We start from the raw sequence: 19,117 nt of genomic DNA, 5'->3' as shown, positions 1-19,117 counted from the left end.
CAGCCCTCCACTCCCCAGCACCCAGGGGCCAAATCCTGCACCCCAGCGCACCCCCATGCTGACCCGGGGTGTGGGGTGGAAGCACCGTGGAGTTTGCCGAGGGCTCACAAAAATACTCAGCGCTTTATTTCAACCTCCAACACCACACGCACGCGGGGAGGGCGGGGGACACACGGCCGGAGCCCAGCACAGCGCTGTGGGGACACGTGTGATGCGGACACGCGTGACAGGGACACGTGTGATGGGGACACATGTGGCCAGGGCCACCACGAGGCCAGGAGGCTCCGTCGAGCCCCGGGAGCGCAGGGACGAGCGCGGGGACGTGGCGGGGGGGCGGGTGGTGGCATCTGCCTGCGCTGACGGGCCGCTGCAGGGCCCCGTGCTGGTCCTTGTGGCCCGGCGCGGCGCGGGGCGAGTCCCGGCACGCCCAGAGCCCCCCATATTCCAGACAGTGCCAACAGGCTCAGCCCTCCTGCCCGTTCCGCCGGGAGCGAGCCCTGGGCCACCTCTCCCAGCAGGTCCCCTGCAAGTCCCCTCCCACCCAAGCCCCCACCTGGAAGCCCCAGCCCGCGGATGGGGGGGTCCCCGCCAGCACCCGGGCCACCAGCAGCACGGCTGAACCCCAACAGTCACCAGCTCGAGCCCAGCGGCACGGGGGAAGCCGTGTGGGCCTCAGGCTGAGGACCTCCAGCACCCGCCCGCGGCCCTTCCTCCCCAAACTGGGCTCCAACTGGGGCACCCTGCGCTTGCCCGGGGGCTCCCGGGAAAGGCAGAGCAGGAGAGGGGGGATGCTTCGCGCACCCCCGCGCTCCCCTGGCTCCCGCGCACGGGCCGGCACCTTCCAAGACGCTCCCGGCCCGACGCCGCGGGCACGGATGGGAAGGGGCGCTGCCCCAGCCCCGTCCTGCCCCCCCCAGGGCCAGCCCCCCCCAGCTCCCGGGCTCACCCCGCGCTCAGGAGGAGCCTGGACTCAGCCCCGTTGTGGCAGCTCCGACTTTTTCCCAAGAAGTGGAGGCTGCGGGCTGCTCCGCTTTGGGGGTGCACCAGAGGGATGGGGGGCAGCAAGCGCTCCTTCTCCGGAGGCTGCTTTAAGCTTCGAGGCCTCAAAAGCCACCAGCCCTTTTTGTGAGGCCTTTGGCCAAGGACTCCCAGCCCCGAGGAGGAGCCGTGAGAGCACCCGGGCAAAGCAGGGGCAGGGAAAGCCCCCCCCCCCCCCCATGCCCCAACGCCGGGGGTAGAATCCTGCTCTGCCCGGAGCATCCTCCACAGTCACGGGCAGTGGGTACCTGCCCCCCTCCTCTGTCCTCCTGCCCATCCCAGTAGCCGGCAGGGAGCCAGGGCAGGGGGCACCGGCCTCGGGGGTCCCCAACAAGAGCCCCCAGCTCCCCCGTAAGAGAGCTCCGGGTGCAAGCAGGGACCACGCACAGATGTGTGGGGTGCAGGACCCCGGGACGATCCTTGCAGCAGCTCCACGGCAAACACCCCGGTCCCGGGGGCAGCAGGAGAGGGAAGGGGGGGTCTCTGCCTCCCCCAGGGGAAGAGCAGCCCTAGAAGTGCTTGTCCTCCAGCAGCGAGCTCACCACCAGCTCCTTGTTGCCGAAGTCCCAGAAGGCCGTCATGTGGAAGGCCATGTTGGAGAGGACAACCAGGTACTCCAGGAAGGCGAAGATGGTGTAAACTGGTGGAGAAAATGCCGCGGGTGAGGGTGAACCCACAGCCACATCAGCCCCAGGAGCTGGGGGGGGATCTCCTGGGGCACCCCCCCAGCCCCCTTCCTTACCTCCGGGGCCGCAGTACCAGTTGTGGTGGAAGTAAACGCACACGGCGAACGCAAACGTGATGAAGGTGAAGAAGAAGAGCAGCTGCTTCCACTTGTACGACTTGCGCTCCTGGAACAGACCAAGAGCTGGGTCACAGCCCCCTCTGGCCCGGTGTCCCCCCCAGCCCTCTCCCTCCTGGCCCCTGCGGACCCCCGAGACGCCCGAGGAACCCCCCCACCCTGTCCCCAGGGAAGCTCTGCCCCGGCCCCGCGGGCCCACAGGCACCGGGAGCCCCCCTGCACCCCGATTCCTTGGGTGCAGCTGCCTGGGGAAGGACCGTGGCTGCTCTGGGACTTGGGGGGGCACGCGGTGACAGGGGGGGTCACACCCACGCGGGGATCAACCGAGCCGCTGCTGGGGTTGCCAAGTGAGGGCTAACGGGAGCCACAGGGGCTTTCAGGTGACCCCACTGCCCACCGCGGTGCCGGGACACGCTCGGGGCCGTCGCAGCGCCCCGAAGACGGGCCGAGGGCTCGGTAATCCTCCCGGGTGCGGACGGGGTGGCTGCAGGTGGCCCCCGGCTGCCCCCCGGGGTGCTGCCCAACCGCCCCGGCACGGGGAATTCACCGGCGGCGTGTGCAGGCGGCGAGAGCACCCCCACCGCTCCCAACTGCGCGGGGAAGGAGGAAACCACATGAAGGGGCCGCAGCCGGGGCGGAGACATCGCACGAGCCGCCCTGGCACCTGGGGGGGCCCCATCCTGCCCCCCAGCACCACCCCCGACAGCGCAACGGGCGGGAGCAGAGCACGGGGGTGCCCCCCGCGCTTGCTGCTTCTGTGCTGGCCCCTCCAGCAAAAGGGGGAAGCTCTCCCCCCCCTCGGGGGGGCTCCCCCCAGCCCAGCGCCCCAGCCGCAGCTGCCCCCCTGAAGCCAGGGGCTGGGGGGCTGTGGTGGGGCGAGCAGGGGCCCCCCCAAACTGCGGGAGGACGCCCCCAGCGTCTCCATCCCAGCTTAGGGCAGCCAACGCGCTGGGGCAGGGGGGTCACCCCCAAAACCAGAGGGTTGAGGATGCTGCCGACGGCCCAGACACGGGCTGTTATTCCCGTTTCAGGGTGGGAGGGGAATTTCCCCCTCGTCTGACGTTTCACGTGAGAAAAAAAAAATCTCCATTTTCAGGGACTGCTGAGAATAAGGAAAATTTAAATTGCCCCGTCACACTTTCCATCGCCCCGCGGAAAGCGCCGGGGCAGGCCCGGCCCGCGCCCCGCGAGCGCAAACAGGTCACGGCAGGGAGGAAAACCCAGAGAGGAAGGACGGGCTCGTGGTGGCCATCTGGGGCCACCGGGCCACCCCCGCCTCTGCCCCACGGGGCCCAGGCAGGTCCCTTCCCTGTCCCCGGCAGCCCGGGGACCCTCTGGAGGGCGGTTTCCCGCAGGCAGGAGCAGGCAGCCCTGCCTGCCGGGAAGGAGGAGGCAGCGGGGGCTCAGCCGTGAGGGTGCGGGGCCAGTGGCACGGGGTGGGGGCCAGTGGCTCGGGGTGAGGGCCAGTGGCTCGGGGTGGGGCGAGCAGCGCTGCCAGCCCGGGAGTTAAATAACAGCGAGCGGCTGGGTGTTATGTAAAGTTTCACAGCGGAAAAGCGGGTCACAAACAGCCCTGCTTTCACCCCGGCCCCACGGCGGCGGAAACGCTCACGCGGCGCAGCGGCAAGAGTCTCCCCCGCTCCCCGGCACTGCACGGCGGGATACAGCGCTGCACTGCACCACTGCACAGCACTGCACTGCGCCGCACTGCACGGTGTGATACAGCGCTGCACTGCTCTGGGCCGCACTGCACGGTGTGATACAGCGCTGCACTGCTCTGGGCCGCACTGCACGGTGTGATACAGCACTGCACTGCTGTGCCGCACTGCACGGTGTGATACAGCACTGCACTGCTCTGTGCCGCACTGCACGGTGTGATACAGCGCTGCACTGCTCTGGGCCGCACTGCACGGTGTGATACAGCACTGCACTGCTGTGCCGCACTGCACGGTGTGATACAGCGCTGCACTGCTCTGGGCCGCACTGCACGGTGTGATACAGCGCTGCACTGCTGTGCCGCACTGCACGGTGTGATACAGCGCTGCACTGCTCTGGGCCGCACTGCACGGTGTGATACAGCACTGCACTGCTGTGCCGCACTGCACGGTGTGATACAGCGCTGCACTGCTCTGGGCCGCACTGCACGGTGTGATACAGCGCTGCACTGCTGTGCCGCACTGCACGGTGTGATACAGCACTGCACTGCTGTGCCGCACTGCACGGTGTGATACAGCACTGCACTGCTGTGCCGCACTGCACGGTGTGATACAGCGCTGCACTGCTCTGGGCCGCACTGCACGGTGTGATACAGCACTGCACTGCTGTGCCGCACTGCACGGTGTGATACAGCACTGCACTGCTCTGGGCCGCACTGCACGGTGTGATACAGCACTGCACTGCTGTGCCGCACTGCACGGTGTGATACAGCACTGCACTGCTCTGGGCCGCACTGCACGGTGTGATACAGCACTGCACTGCTGTGCCGCACTGCACGGTGTGATACAGCACTGCACTGCTCTGGGCCGCACTGCACGGTGTGATACAGCACTGCACTGCTCTGGGCCGCACTGCACGGTGTGATACAGCGCTGCACTGCTCTGGGCCGCACTGCACGGTGTGATACAGCACTGCACTGCTGTGCCGCACTGCACGGTGTGATACAGCACGGCACTGCTCTGTGCTGCACTGCACGGTGTGATACAGCACTGCACTGCACCACACAGCTCTGCACCCTGTGATACAGCACTGCTCTGTGCTGCACTGCACCATTCTGCGCTGCGCTGTGCAGCACCACAGCGTCATAGAGCATCACACCATGTTGCACTGCACTGCTCCGTGCCGCACTGCACAGCACTGCACCATGTGATACAGCACTGCACTGCACCGCGCTGCACCGTGTCATACGGCACCATGCTGTGCTGCACTGCATCACTCCATGTCATAAGGCATCACACTGGGCTACACTGCACCTCCCTGTGCCCCGCTGCACAGCACTGCACCCTGGGATATAAGCCCCACGCTCCCCTGCACTGCATCACACCGTGCTGCACTGCACAGCACTGCACCCTGCTGCACAGCACGGTGCTGTGATACAGCCCCACGCTCCCCTGCACTGCACCCCTGCACAGCACCGCACTGCGTGATACAGCATCACACTGCGCTGCGCTGCATCGCTCTGTGCTGCACTGCACAGCACCACGTCGCACGGCACAGCACCGTGCTGCACTGCATGGCACTGCATTGTGCCGGGCTGCACCCCAGGACACCGGGCTGCACCGTACGGCGCTGCAGTGAGCTGCACCCTGCAGCACCGAACGGCACGGCACTGCACCACGCCACTGCACCACGCCACTGCATGGCGCCGCACAGCTCCCGAATCCACACGCTGCTGGTGGATTTAAGGCACCCCCAGATTCCTCGCCAGGGGCTCCCCGTGAGCTGGCGGCCGAAGGCTGGGGGGTCCCAGGCAGCTGAAACTCCCCGGGTGTCCCCGGGCCCCCAGCAAAGCCTGGCATTAGGGATTAACCTGATTATCCCCTTGCCCCTATAATCCTGGGTCAGGCCGGGCCCAGCCCAGGGGAGCGCAGAGGGCACCTCTCCAGCCACGAGAGCCCAGAGACGCAGGGTCAGGGTGGCCGTTCCTGCAGGGACACCCCTGGGGGTCCCACGGCAGGACGAGGGGCAGGAGACCCCCAGGTTAGTGCCCTAGGCGGGGGAGCTGGCAGCTCTAAGCAGCCTGATAGGAGGCTGAAGCCCTCATCCCCTCCCTCCAGCTCCCCGTGAGGAAAAAAGAGGGATAAGAAAATCCCAGGGACGTGGCACGAGTGGCTGTGAAATGCTCCGGACACGCACTGAGGCGGGGAGGGTGGTTCTACAGCCTGGCAAACCCCAAGGTGCACCCCTCCTTCCCCAGGAAGGGAGAACCTTGACCCTAAGCCTGACCCTGACCCTAGGCCTGACCCAGCGCAGTGCAGTACAGAGCCTGCTCCCTGCAGGGCTGGGGCAGAGGGACAGCCGGGGCTGCTGGGCTGGCACGGCTGCAGCTGGCACTGCTCAGCTGCCAACCCCGGCTCTGCAATTTCCTCCTGGCAGGACAGAGTGGGGCACCCGGTGTCCCCTGAAGCCCCTCTGGTTTCACACAAACCCCCCCAAGCCAGCCCTGCGTAGCTGGATGTGTGTCTGGCCCAGAAGACTGCAGGCAAATTATATTTAGTTCGGCAGCTCGCAGGCTTTGAGCTGAGGCACGTGCCCCGTGCACACGGAGGCGAGTCAGGAGCAGGAGGCCAGATGATGAGGGAGAGGAGGAGACGCTGCCCTGAGCCTGCGGACGGCTCCTGGTGTCTCTGTCCCCCGTCCCAGGGAAGGCACCAGCCCCGCAAACCCAGCTCCAAGGCCTGGAGGATGGCTGCTGCGAGCGGGCGGGTAGGGAACACAGAGCCTCCTGCTTCTTCCCCTGCCTCCGGAGAGGACGAGGAGGGATCCTGCGGAGTTCACGCCCCAGGAATGGAATGGCAAAGCGACGTTAATTCAAACTGCAACAGCTATGCTCGCCGGCGGCCTCGCGGGGGGCACGCGGCACCCTCGAAGCTACGTGTTGCACGCCGGTCCCAGCTCCCCCCCGAGCATTTCTGGTGCCTTTGCGGTGAACCCGAAGAGAAACTGCCCCAGCCCTGAGAGCGCGGCACGGGGATATTTATAGAGGGCTTGTGTGAGCTACCGCAACCGCCCCCACGGGCCACCGTCACCGGTGCTGGATAGGCGACGGCGCTGCCGGGGAGGGGGGCAGAAACCACCCGTGCTTGGTACCTTCTGCACGGCCCCAGCAGCAGCTGGAAACGCAGCGCGGCCGTCCCGCTGCGGCAGCGCCGGCAGGAACGGCTCAACGGGCGCTGGGGGCGTCAGGAGCGGCCGGGGGGGTGTGTGTCCGTGTCCCCGTCCCCCAGCCGGGGCAGGGGGCAAAGGCGTTTCCAAACAAGAAGCGAAAGCGCTTCGCTCTGCTGCCCGCTCGCGGAAGGAGGGTCGGGGAGGGCGCGCAGCCGGTGCTGGGGGGGTGCCAGCCAGGGCAGTGCCACGCCAGCCCCAAGGCCTGGGGGTGCTCCCGTCAGGCCACAGCTGGCAGCTCTCCATTTCCCCTTTTCCCCTGAGCTCTCTTCTCTGCTTTGCTCCTTCCTCTCCTCGTCCCCTGCTTTCTCTTTTCTTCCCTCCTTTCTCTCACTCTGTGCCACCTTGCAACTGGAAACCGTCTGTACTTCCCCATAATGAACATGTTCCTCAGCACCTTCCTGCCCTTGCTGAAAGGCAGTTGCAACACAAGCCCCGATGAACGCGAGGCTTTTGCAAGACCAATTCCTGTCACTCACATGCAGAAACTCCAGCGAACCCGGGGAGCTTCGCCCCCTCTGGCAGCGCTGCCCAGCGGGGCCCGAGTGCAGACCCCTGCTCTCTCCGGAGCGAGCGGGAGGGAGGCTGGGTCCAGCTCCTCGCACAGAGTTTGTCCTGGAGATGGTCCCAGGTTTGGTCCTGGAGAACCTGAACCCCCCGGGGCCCCTCGGTGGCTTCCTCTGCTCCAGTGCAGAGGGAAGGATGGGACACCGCAGTGCCAGTCGTCCCCCTCTCCTGTCCCCTCTTGCCACCGCCGGCTCCAGGGCTGAGGGTAGCACAGGTGAACCAATAAACCCCCCAAACCCAACAGGAACGGAGCCACAACCTGGCCCTGAGATGCCGTGACCCGTAAGAAGAGATCACTTGTGCCCTGACCTAAAACAGCCCCGCCAGCCTCCACCCTGGCCACTTCTCCCTGCTCCTGCTGAGGCTGGCAGCTCCCGCTGGCCACTGGGCTCGGGGCAAGGAGGATGTGGTGGCGGCACAGCCGAGCAAGCCACAGTGCCGCAGGAGCCGGGCCAAGCCCGCCGGTGGCCCCGCAGAGCCCCGCGTGCAGTCCAAGGAAGCCAAACCGTGGGACAAGCCCCAGGAGAGCCTGTCCGGCCCGGAGGAGCCGTGGCCCTGTGGGATTCGTGGCCCCGTGGGTGGGATTCACAGCAGGAGCCCAACTCGCCCATCACGGGATGCGACAAGACGGGCCGGCGGCACGGAGATAAAGGCGAGCGGCCGCTTATCAGAGGATGCCACCCATCTAAGCCGAGGGCTGTGCTGCCACCCTGCTTTCCTTTTCAGAGGAACTCGCCTGTCGCCCTCGCTGCCCGGGCGACAGCTCCATCTGCCGACACGCGGGCAGCTGGTGTGGGGGACGAGTCCCGGCCCCGGGGTGACAGCCAGCTCTGGGGGGGCTGTGTACCGCTGCAGGCAGCTCCCCTCCATCAGCAGGGAGAGGAAGCCGTGCCGGGTGGGGGCACCAGGCATCGCTGTGCCCTCCCTTCCACCCCAGGACACATCCTCTGAGGGGACAAACGCTGCTTTGCTGGGCCTGGACACAGGCAGTGGGGGCTCCCCAGCACCGCGCGAGCCCCGCAGCATCGGGCAGAGGGCAACAAGGGCGAGCTGCCGCCTTGCCCACTGTGGCACACAGCTAGAGATGCTGCAGCCTGGCAGCAGCCCCCAGCCCGAGCAGGACTGGGGGGGACGGGACAGGTGCCCCTCATCCCATGCTCAAACAAGCCGCCCAGCAGCACCAGGGCAGGGGACGCACAGGCTGCTCCAGTGCCAGCGGGCGCACGAGGGCCCCGGTGACAGCATCAGTGGCACCGTCGGCTTTGGGGGCGCAGGCTGCTCCTCCAGGGCAGCCCCGGCAAGGCCACCACCCCCCAGCAGCTTCGCAGAGCAGCCCTGGACGTGCGGACAGACAGGACAGGCTCTGCACAACCACACCAGCACCTCCTGCCTCAGGAGTGGGTGATGGACCGCCCCGGCGGGTGACACAGTGGAGGAGGGCAACCTGAAGTGTTGCCACATGGCCCAGGGCACACGGGGTCAAAATGCCACCGCCGAGACTTGGCTCCTGGTGCTCCAAAGCATGAACTTGGGAGAAACCCACCCAAATTACGGGCAGAGAAAAGCCAGAGGTTCAGAGGCAGGCTGCTCACCTCCCTGACACGATCCTCTGGCTCTGATGGGTCAGGGTCAGGCCCTGCGACAGGCAGTGACACGTAGCCATCGCCGGCGGGCTCAGAGCCCAGCCCAGGGAATGGCCACCCTGCCCAGCTCGCAGCCAGAACACGAGCTGACAGCGGGACTAAGGCTGCTGCTGACACGCTGCAACCCCGGCTCAGCGGCTTGCTGCAGTGCTGCAGCCTGCAGAGGCACAACGGGGCTGCTCGGGGTGCAGCGCTGGGGGAGGAGATGCAAGGGCTGGGAGTTCTTGAAAAAAAATTGAAAAAACCAAAACAAACAAAAACCCCGACAAGGTAAAGGTGAAAGAGAGGAAGTTGCAGGAGAACTGCCAAGGAGCAGCTGCTGAGCTCCCATTATCCCTGTATCACCAGAGATGCTTCCCAGCAAGAGAGGGGAACCCCACGATCTCCAAAAGCCCCTTTCCTGGGGAATCTTGCAGCCAAACAACTGCTGGAAAGAGGCTTTTCCAGGTCTGAAACGAGCCAGCGAGGGGACGGGCTCGGTGAATTGCTGGAAGTGGACGATAAACAGCCGGGATGGAGCAGGAACCTCAGCTCCGTAACTGTCCGAGCAGAGCCCCCGCCCAGCACTCATCCTGCTGGGACACGCGTGGCGGGTCTGGGCAGAGCCCGAGCACAGCACCCACCCTGCCCTGTATCCCGGTATCCCTTTATCCCTGTATCCCATCCCTTCAGCCTACACCAGCTTCCTGGCCCCGGATAAGAGCACACACCTCCGACAGTTCCCCCTGAGCGTCTCTGCTTTGCACGGCGATCACCTTCCTGGGGTGTCACAGCCCAGGGAGCCTTCCCCACTTGGGAACGGGGACTGCAGGGCTCGGACTGGGAATCAGCTGGGAGAGAGGCATCCTCGAGGGGAGAAGGGCAGAGCGGTGCGGGGAGCCCAGAGACCCAGCAGTGCCGAGCGTGCCGGGGGCACCCAGGGAGTTTCAGAGCTGCGTGTCCTGCCCTGCCCTGCCCGGCGGCGGCTGCGCTCAGGGCACAGAGCGGCACCCAGGTGACGGAGCCAGAATTCCCAGCTGGATCCTGACCGGTGAGTTCCTGAGCCCACCAGGCCCCTTGCAGAGAACCAGACCCCCAGCCCTGCTCAGTGCAGCAAGTCCTGGAGCTATCACAACATCTGCTGCTGGCAGCTGTTCCCCATTTGTGAGACCAGCAGATTCCCTGGCACAAAAAAAGGCGATTTCAGCTCAGAAACGGGCCCCCACGGGCAAGGAGAAGGGGGCAGCAAACCCGACCCACAGGGACACTAATGGGGCAGTTTTCAAATGTCAGCTCCAAGCAAAAACCAGAAAATAGGAAAGGAAAGCATTCCTCCCCACTTCGTTTTGGCAAATCATGAATTCTGGTGACCAGGTTTCCCCGTTCCACCTGGTGGAACTTCTTCACTCCCAGTTGTGTCACAAGCGAGTGACAACCAAAACTGTGACCCCCCCCGCCAGCCGGGAGCCGCCTGCCAGCACCCAGCACTGCGCAGAGAGAAGAAAGAAAAGTTTCTGTACCTCGGGACTTACTGTGTGTTTCTTAGTCATTCTCCAGAGGATGCACGTCAGGAGCATGTGGCCCAGAGCCGACGTGATAAAGACGATGAAGGCATTTTCGTGGATTGCTGAATCAACGAGACAACAGGTTTCCTGTTACAGGCGAGCCAAGAGCACGAGGGGCACGCAGGGCTTCGGGGATTGCTTTCTGTGGGACGGGGTGGGGACCCAGACCCCGCTCCCCCCGCAGAGGAGGGGAAGGGGCATTTAAACAGAGCTGCTCATGTGTGTCTCAGGGCCCCCTGTAAACCCAGGGCTGGAGGGGGGATGCAGGCTGCTGGAAGATTTATCCCAAAGGTGCCAGGAGGGTGATTACGTGCTCTGGCACCCGGACTGAGAGTCTCCACTGCCCCACACGGCTCTGAACCTTGGGCACCCCCGAGAGCAGCTCAGCATCACCGCTGTTCTCCTAGGGATGGGGAAACTGAGGCACGGCACAGGGTGTTGCGGAGTGAGCCAGTCTGAGGCGCAGGAAGGGCCATTTTCTGGCCTCTTGCATTATCTACCTGCCAATTAACAGCTGCCATCAGCCTCCTCACCAGCACCGAGGCCGCCTCTGCATCCCTGAACCAGCACAGATGGAGGGTCAGGCTGGAAATGCAGCGGGAGCAGCACAGCCCACGGAACCCCAGGGCCACACACCAAGCCCACACGACTTCGGGCGAGTTATTTTCAGAGGAGCACTTCGACTGAAGAGAATTTCCCAGACTCTTCTGCAAGAACTGAACCACAGGCTGAATCCCCAACCACCTGAATGTAAGGAACGACTTTCCCTGCTTCCCCTCTCGATTCCAGGAGAAGGGAAACCGTGCGAGGAGCAAAGGCAGCAGCTCTCAGAGGTGAAGGTGTGAGCCATGTCCTGCCGAGGTGATTAACCTGAGCCTGTTCTCATCTCAGCACAGCAGCTGAGGATTGAAACTTTCCCCACAAGCCTGAGATTAGCCTGTAACAAGGATCCGAGGAAATTGGGTTAGCCTCAACTCTCAGTGTGGCTTTTACCAGCCACTCGGCCTCCTCCTCACAAAGCTCTGCCGGGCAGTGCCGTCGGCCACGAAATGAGGTGCAGGCAGCGCCATTCAGGTGACAGTGGGGTCTGAGGTACCCAAACCTCAAAAGAGCATCTGAATTTCTAAGGCCACGCTCCCTGAGGGGTTGGAGAAACCCCATGGGCAGGTCTGTCTGCAGTCCTGGGCCACGGTGGGGCAGCTGGGGACACTGGCCTCACCACGGGGACAGGGAGGGCTGGCAGGAGATGAGGAAGGTGAGCTGGGACAGGAAGGTCCCCTGGACCATCAGCTGGAGGTTCACGTCCAGCCATCCCAGGTCACTGGGCTCCACTATGGATCTCCAAACGCACCCTAAAGTTTAGGGGAGGTCCCTGGGCTCCCTGTGACACCGCAGCCCCGAAACCAGCAGGTATACTGGTGAAGGCTTACTGGTGAAGACGCAGCGGAAGCCAGTGAGCACCCAAATGGTGGGAAGCTTTGTCAGACCAACAGCACTAACAGCTGGTGTGCCAGTGACACCCACTGCTCTGGGCACGGCTCCTGAGCGACGAGCGGGGGAGCAGGGAGGCAATAACCACCCCATGGCGAAAGACAGAAGTGTTTGGGCATGGGAGAGCTGTCAGCTGCCTCACCAGCCCCGGGGCTCACACTCTCGTCGGCTGCTTTTCCTGGACTGTCACGTTGGTGGGCAAGACGCAACGTCTCCAGGCACCCGCTTTGGCAGGGAATCGCGACAGCCCCGGCGCTGCTCCACGCTCTGGATGTGGAATCCTGCCCCAGCGGTGGCTGGGGGGAGCCTCAGAAATCGTTTGCTTGGTTGTCCATGCTGGGGCTGGCCCCTCAGCCCCACAGGCACATCCCCAGCCTTCCTGGAGGGCTCTGGCGGCCACAGCCCGTTCCAGTCCATTGCTCGAAGCAGTTACAAGGTGTCCTGACCTCCTCTGTATCTGCCTTTCAAGAGCTTGTTTCACGGAATCCCAGAATGATCTGGGTTGGAAAAGCCCCTGCAGCTCCTCCAGCGCCACCATGAGCCTCCCCCTGACCGTTCCCAACTCCCCCAGATCCCTCAGCGCTGGCTCAGCCCGACTCTTCAACCCCCCCAGGGATCCCGGGGACTCCCCCCTGCCCTGGGCAGCCCATTCCAAGGCCCAACAGCCCCTTCTGCACAGAAATCCTTCCTCAGAGCCAGCCTGACCCTGCCCTGGGCAGCTTGAGGCCATTCCCTCGGGGCCTGGCGCTGGGGCCTTGGCTCCAGAGACTCATCCCCCCTCTCTGCCCCCTCCTGGCAGGGAGTTGCAGAGGGCCAGGAGGTCTCCCCTCAGCCTCCTCTGCTCCAGACTGAACCCCCCCAGTTCCCCCAGCCGCTCCCCAGCAGACCTGTGCTCCAGACCCTGCCCCAGCTCCGTTGCCCTTCTCTGGCCACGCTCGAGTCATTCAATGGCCTTTTTGGGGTGAGGGCCCCACCCGTTGCGAGTTTCCCTCAGCCCCTGCGAGTAGGAAGATACTCCTGGCACAAAACAAGCTGCACCCCTGCCCCTCATCTCAGCTCCCTTGCTGTGAGGAGACAACCCCTCTGGCACCGCTCCAAACCTCAGAGCTCTGGCCTGGCCTCCCTTTGTGACTACATCCTCCAGCATGGTCCCACGGCCGGACACAACATCCAACATCATCATCAAACCGCACACAGGGACAACACAATGTCCGTCATCATCGTCGAGCTGCGCGCAGGGACAGCCGACACAGGGCTCTCCTGCTGACAAGTCCCAGAACTGGGTTTGTTTCTGCTGCAGCAGCACCACCGCGCTGGCCCGGGGCTTCAAGTCCTCTCAAGTCAAGGCCGGTGCCTCCTCCAGATCTCGGGATTAAGCAGTGGCTGGCTATCATCAACGGCACGCCAATTCATTTCAGATGAGACCATGTGGGAGAAGAGCATTTCCCAGCCTATCATGACAGCATTTCACACACGCTGACTTAACCTGAAACATTGTGATGTTGTTTTCAGGTCAACAGAAGAAATTTTACCCAGGCAGTTCTGCAGGAGGGTATTAAACCGCAGCTGGAACAGAGGGCGGCTGGAAGCCAGCTCAGAGCTGAAGGCAAAGCTCGGCAGCGGAGACAGAGCGGAGAGCAGGGGCGAGCGCTGACCTGCCTGTGCCCAGCTGCGGTGAGACACGTGAAGCTGAACCAAGCACCGAAGGCTGATCCTAACCTCGGGACAAAATTTCAGCCTACGGTTTTGGCCAACAATCAGCAGCCAAGAATTCTGGGCAGAGCACAGTTATTTGCACATTATGGACGTAACTTTGCTTGATAAATGCTAATTTTAGGGCTATTAATACTCATTAATAGAGCTTTTTTTTTTCTTTTACTGTTTTTTCCCTCCAAACTGACCAATTCCAGAAGACTGGCGTGAAGCAGAGCTCTGCAAAGCCTCGCCAGCCGCGCGCCAGCCCACCGGCGCCAGGGTCAGCGCAGAGCGAGGGAGGAGACACCTACCATAGTTCTCCGAAGAGGACACGTAGGTCAGAAGGAGGAGGGCGAAGTTCTCGAGGAGGTTGAGCAGCAGGTTGAAGTGGCACAAGCACAGGTAGCGGGGGTGCGCGCAGTGGCAGCTCTGGTAGTGGTTCCAGTAGGCGAGGGCCACCAGGAAGCGGGGGGCCGAGTGGAGGCCGATGCAGAGGCGCCAGACGTAACGCTGGGGGGTCTCGCCCCCGATAGCGGCGCTGATGGAGGGGAGGTAGTTGGGCACCTGGAGGAGAGACAGCACCTCGTGGGGAGGGGCGCAGGGAGCGTGTCATATTGGCAGATTTACAGCTCTCCGAGATGCCTTTTTTTTTTTTTTTTTTTTACCTAAATAAGTTTATTCCTATTTCGAATGCCAGGAAACGTACCGCAGCAGCAATGCAGGTTCACGGCCCAGGACCACGCAGCCCCCGGGCCTGCCGGGACAATCTGGTGACAGAATCTCAGAATCATCTCGGTTGGAAAAGACCTTGAAGATCACCCAGTCCAACCACAAACCTCACCCTGGCCATTCACACTTTTCACCCTTATTCCCTGTGCTCACCCTGGCCCCCTGCGTGTTCTCTGCCCCCGTGTTTGGGGAGACAGGAGAGAAGGGTCAGTGGTTTTGTCAGCCCAGCACTGATGGGGAGAACTGACAGCAACAGCCTGTATAAGAATTTTAAATACAACCTCTGGTATGTCTGAAACAGATTTTAAGGCCCAGTGAAACGTGTTCAGGACTGAGGGATCTTGTAAGGCAAGCGGAACACAGCTCCACAGGCCTGAGAAGTGTTCTTAGCCTGCTGCTGGCATAGTCCCAGCCCAAGGCTGGCTTAAAAACCAGTCAGGCTTATCCTACAGAGACAGTTTTAACAAAGGATGATTAATTGACTGAACACAGGTGCTTTGCTAGATTAAGAGAATTTGGTACATAGAAACCACTCGCTCTACCCAAGCTTTTAACAGGACATCCTGAAGTCTTTCTCAGAATTGCACAAGATGAAAACCAGTGGAAGAAAGATGAAGATGATGATCCAGAAGATGACCCTGAAACTGAAGCAAGGATTGGAACAGAATGATGAGAATCAGCTGAAGCTGGGGAATATAACGGGCTTTGGAAATTGATCGAGAATGAAGAGCTGAGAGTTTGGGGTAACACACCAAAGATTTCTGCATTGCAGAATGTTCTGTAGAATCACCCAGAGAGGGTGTTTTTTGTCAGCCACGGCCACTCCCTGAGGTGCTGGCCCAACTCTGAGCTGAGAGATACCCACAGTCTGGCGAAATTCTTTAATAAGCTAGCAAAGACACGTTCAGGGACAAATATAAAAGCAGGAAAACCATCAATGCAGCCCCGGAATAAACTCCCGACCTTGAGAGTTTCACAGCTCAGGGAGCTCCCAAGCAGCCACGGTTCCTATACACTGGGTAATTTGTTCTTCCACCATCCTGCTGGGTCCCCCCTTGACCCCCCGCAGCACTGTTCCCCCCGCCATGTCCTGCAGAGGGACGTTCCCCACACCGGCTGCTCTCACGGCATCCAAGGAGCTGGTTCCTCCAGCAGAACCTGCCGCCACCACACAACATCCTCCGCTCCTCACCCTGGCAGAGGGGCGCAGCAGATCCCTGCCTGCCCTCTCCAGCCCAGCCAGGACCTCAGAGGTCTCCGTCCCACCTCTCCCCGCTCTCAGCCCACTGCCCCTTCCCATGGGCAGCTGAAGAGCCCTCACTCACCCCCCCCGGAGCTGCCTCACACCTCAGAGGTCCCTGCTGCCCTGCCCCAGGCACCTACGTCACGAGGCGGAGACGGAACCACGCGCTGGGCACGCACGTTACTTATCTCTCCAAATCAAACGGCCCTGGCGTTTCATCACTCCGTCCCCCGCCTCTGCCTCGCCCTCCTTGTGCCAGGAGCCGGGCATGGCCATCAGCCTGCATCACCTCGCTGCGTACGGGACCAGGAACAGCACGGACCCCAGGAACACCCGGGGTCAGCTCCCGCTGGTGCCAGGATGACTCCTGCCCTCTCTTCCCAGCTTGTAACCAGCTGCTTATCCACCCTTGTGCCGTGGCTGCTTGAAAGCCCTGGGCAGGGGGGACCCCAGTTACATCCCTTTTGCAAATCCAGGCAGTCCCTCTCAACCTGAGCCCCCCAGGCATGTGCTTGTGACTCCTCTAAAGAACTCCAGTAGATCTGAGGGCAGCAATTCCTTTTATAAAAGCTGGGCTAACTCTTCCACAAGACATTTACCTGTAGCTTCACTGGTTTTATTCCTTACCACAAACACCAACATGCTCAGTACAGACATCGGCCTGACCAGTCTGCACTTCCCCAGGTCCCTTTTAAAAACCCAAAAACCTCAGTGGCCAGTCCCGAGGCATCACAAATGCAATAAAATAAAGCAGCTTGTGCAAGCCCCTGCAACACTTCTGGTGGGAAAGCCCAGGAGAGGAGCCCTGCCACCCCACCAGCTGCCCCAGCTGAGCAGCTGCCCCTCAGGGGACATTTTGCCGATGAGAGTCACTTACCCCGCAATGGGTTGCTGTTGTCGCCTGGAAATGGAACAGCAGAGACCAGATCACGCAGAAAAGGAAACCAAAGAGCGGGCAAAACACAGTCCCAATGGCCAGCGTGGTGAAACGGAGCCGGAAGAGGATCCCGTCTCGATCCAGGGGCAGCGGTACCTGTAACATCTTGATGGACCTGGACACAAACAAACAAGTAAAGGTTTGATGGGGATTCTCTGTCCTCCTGCAAGGTCCAGCCCCAAGCAGCCCTGGGCGGGATGCGCACACAGGGCTGCCAGAGACAGCCTCTCACCCCCGAGTTTAACCGCCACGCAGCCCTAAGACGGGCATCAAGGACAGGCAGCACCTTTGCGGAGACGCAGCGAGCCCGAGACTCACAGACAACAGCGAGCAGGGTCAGAGCAGCGGCCCGCAGGCAGCGGGGAGGAGCAGGCAGCGGGACGTGCAGGCAGCGGGACGTGCCCCACGGTGCTGCAGACCGTGACACCGATCTGGCTGGAAAGGCACGTGAGCGCTTCTCGGCGGGTCACGTCTATCCAGACGGTTCCCGGGCTGCGGCCGGAGCTGCCTGCGCTGACGTAGCAAGGGTGCTGCCTGCTGCCGCTCCTCCACCGCATCCCCAACCGCCCGCTGCCACCGCCAGCACGGCCAGCGCCGTCCCAGCCAAGCGCTCAGCACCTTTACGGGCAAGACTCCGGCGGCAGGATCAGCACCTCGCAAGCCCCGCACCTTGCACAATGATAAAGCCGTTGCTCATCAGGTCGGGCAAGCTGGGACAGGCGGTTTATCAAGCCCGGCAGCTCAGGGCTCTCCATCAGCTCAGTCCCGACGCTCGCTGGCTACGATCGCGCCCTCAGCCTTGTTCATCCTTGAACCGTCCCACCGCCTCGGCCGCGGCCCAGCTGCCCCCAGACCACCGGGGTCAAAGCCACGTTAAATCAAGTTTGACCATCACATGCATCTTCCTTGGAGCTCTCCTCCCGCCGCGCCTGGCCCCGACCTCTCCTGTCCCCGGTGCCGGCAGGCTCCCCCTGCCCGGGGACAAGGGCCACCCAGCAGCCCCAGCGCAGGCTCCGCTCGGGTTCTGGCTCCCTGCCCTCACCTCACACACCGCTCAGACTCCAGGACAAATCCGATTTAGAGACAATCCCGCAGAAGCCAGTTACCAGTCTGGGCAGCTGCCCCCAGGCAGCGCAGCCACCCCCCTTCTCCAGCGCCACAAGCCCCCATCCCTCGGCGCAGGGACGGTCCCCGGCAGCGCTGTGACCCCCCCAGCAGCGACAGGCTACGGAAAACGCAACTCAGCCCCTCGCCCGGGGTTCTGTGTCGCTGCTTCACAGGCTGCGGCGGCGGCGCGGGGGGGATGATTTATTTTCAGGATGAAAGCAAAGCACAAGAGCAGCTCTTGCAGCAAGCTGAGAAGATGGGGAGGGGGATCCCCCAGCCCCCCAGGAGCGACCCCAGCCCCAAGGCTGTCGGACGCAGCCAAGCAAGGCCCGAGGTGGGGGGTGAGGGCTCCCTGCACCTCCCTCGAGGCGGGACTCCGCTGGGGGGACACACCGCACACCGTGTCATGGGGATGGCCGGGGCACGTCCCCCCGTGCGGTGTCCCCGCTGTTCCCAAAAAGGGAGCCCCCGATTGGCCCCCATCCTCCTTTCACGAGCGTCTTGCCCAAAGAGGGCAGATTAAAAAAAAAAAAAAGCAAATCTTCTGTGTCAGGCACTGAACGGCCCCCAGGCTGCCCTGCACCAGCGGCCCCAGCACCCCACACCCCTTAGAGACCCCCGCGGCCAGGCTGCAGCACCCCTGGGACCAGACTCCCCCCGAGACCCCCCCCCGGGCAGCCCACACCCCCCCCAGGACACCCCGAGGGAATCTCACAGCGCTGTGACCCCCCTCAGACACCCCGCATGCCCCAGAGACACCCCCCGGACCTCACAGTGCTGCGAGTGACCCCCCGGCACCCCCCTGCTTCCTCAGTCCCCCAGAACTGCACCACCAGCCCCCCCCAGCCCCGCACCGCTCAGCCCCCGCCGCACCGCTCCATGACCGGGTCCGGCACCGCCACCACGCCCCCTCCGCCGCCGCCTTCCTTCTTCTTCTTCTTCTTCTTCTTCTTCTTCTTCTTCTTCCTCTTCCTCTTCCTCTTCCTCCTCCTCCTCCTCCTGCCGCCCGCCCCTTCCTGCGGCTGCAGCCAGGCCCCCCCCACGCCGCACCCCACACGGGGCCTTGCAGCTCGGGGCCGGGGCCGGGGCCGGGGCCGGGGCCGGGGCCGGGGCCGGGGCCGGGGCCGGGGCCGGGGCCGGGGCCTCACCCCGCCCCTCAGGGGCGCCCCCTACCGACTACGCTACCTCAGCGCCTCCTCACGGTCCCTTTAAGGCTCTCGGCTCCGCCCCCTGCGCCGCCCTACGTAAGCGCTCGCTCGCTTTCGGATTGGTCCGATTGGAAAAAGTCCCGCCTCCAACGCTGCGAGTGACCGAGTGGGGGCGGGGCTGCGTCGCGACGTTCTGGATCCTTCCTCAGCATCAGCCCCACCTACTCCGTCGCGTCAGACCAATCGGTGCTCAGGGCGCGGGGGACGTACAGCGCCGCTTCGCCCAATCAGC

General features: G+C 63.3%; 1 protein-coding gene across 4 annotated transcripts; it reads right to left on the bottom strand.

Moving 5' to 3' along the window:
* Window positions 1-104: 104 nt before the first annotated feature.
* On the bottom strand, window positions 105-18,682 carry PGAP2 (post-GPI attachment to proteins 2). 4 transcript variants are annotated; one of them, XM_074919876.1, is made up of 6 exons: window positions 18,551-18,682; window positions 16,511-16,685; window positions 13,973-14,225; window positions 10,431-10,537; window positions 1,781-1,889; window positions 1,404-1,678 (listed from the first exon to the last, which is right to left on the bottom strand). In XM_074919876.1, the coding sequence occupies exons 1-6, from the start codon at window positions 18,556-18,558 to the stop codon at window positions 1,548-1,550; spliced, it is 783 nt and encodes a 260-aa protein (XP_074775977.1). In that variant the 5' UTR covers window positions 18,559-18,682; the 3' UTR covers window positions 1,404-1,547. The 4 variants fall into 4 exon arrangements, with proteins under 4 accessions (XP_074775960.1, XP_074775969.1, XP_074775977.1 ...); XM_074919885.1 differs by having other exon boundaries at window positions 10,443-10,537; XM_074919859.1 differs by lacking the exon at window positions 10,431-10,537 and having other exon boundaries at window positions 105-1,678.
* Window positions 18,683-19,117: the final 435 nt, after the last annotated feature.

The sequence above is a fragment of the Athene noctua genome, chromosome 1 (genome assembly GCF_965140245.1).
Source record: "Athene noctua chromosome 1, bAthNoc1.hap1.1, whole genome shotgun sequence".
Taxonomy (NCBI): domain Eukaryota; kingdom Metazoa; phylum Chordata; class Aves; order Strigiformes; family Strigidae; genus Athene; species Athene noctua.
This window is presented reverse-complemented; position numbering and strand designations above follow the sequence as displayed.

What these genes read in the sequence shown, in the direction of transcription:
- PGAP2 (XM_074919859.1), bottom strand. An exon ending in GTCCTCTTCGGAGAACTATG is followed by an intron (nt 1,890 to 13,972) that starts GTAGGTGTCTCC and finishes GGTCTGTTCCAG; the next exon opens with GAGCGCAAGTCGTACAAGTG. An exon ending in CTGGTACTGCGGCCCCGGAG is followed by an intron (nt 1,679 to 1,780) that starts GTAAGGAAGGGG and finishes TTTCTCCACCAG; the next exon opens with TTTACACCATCTTCGCCTTC.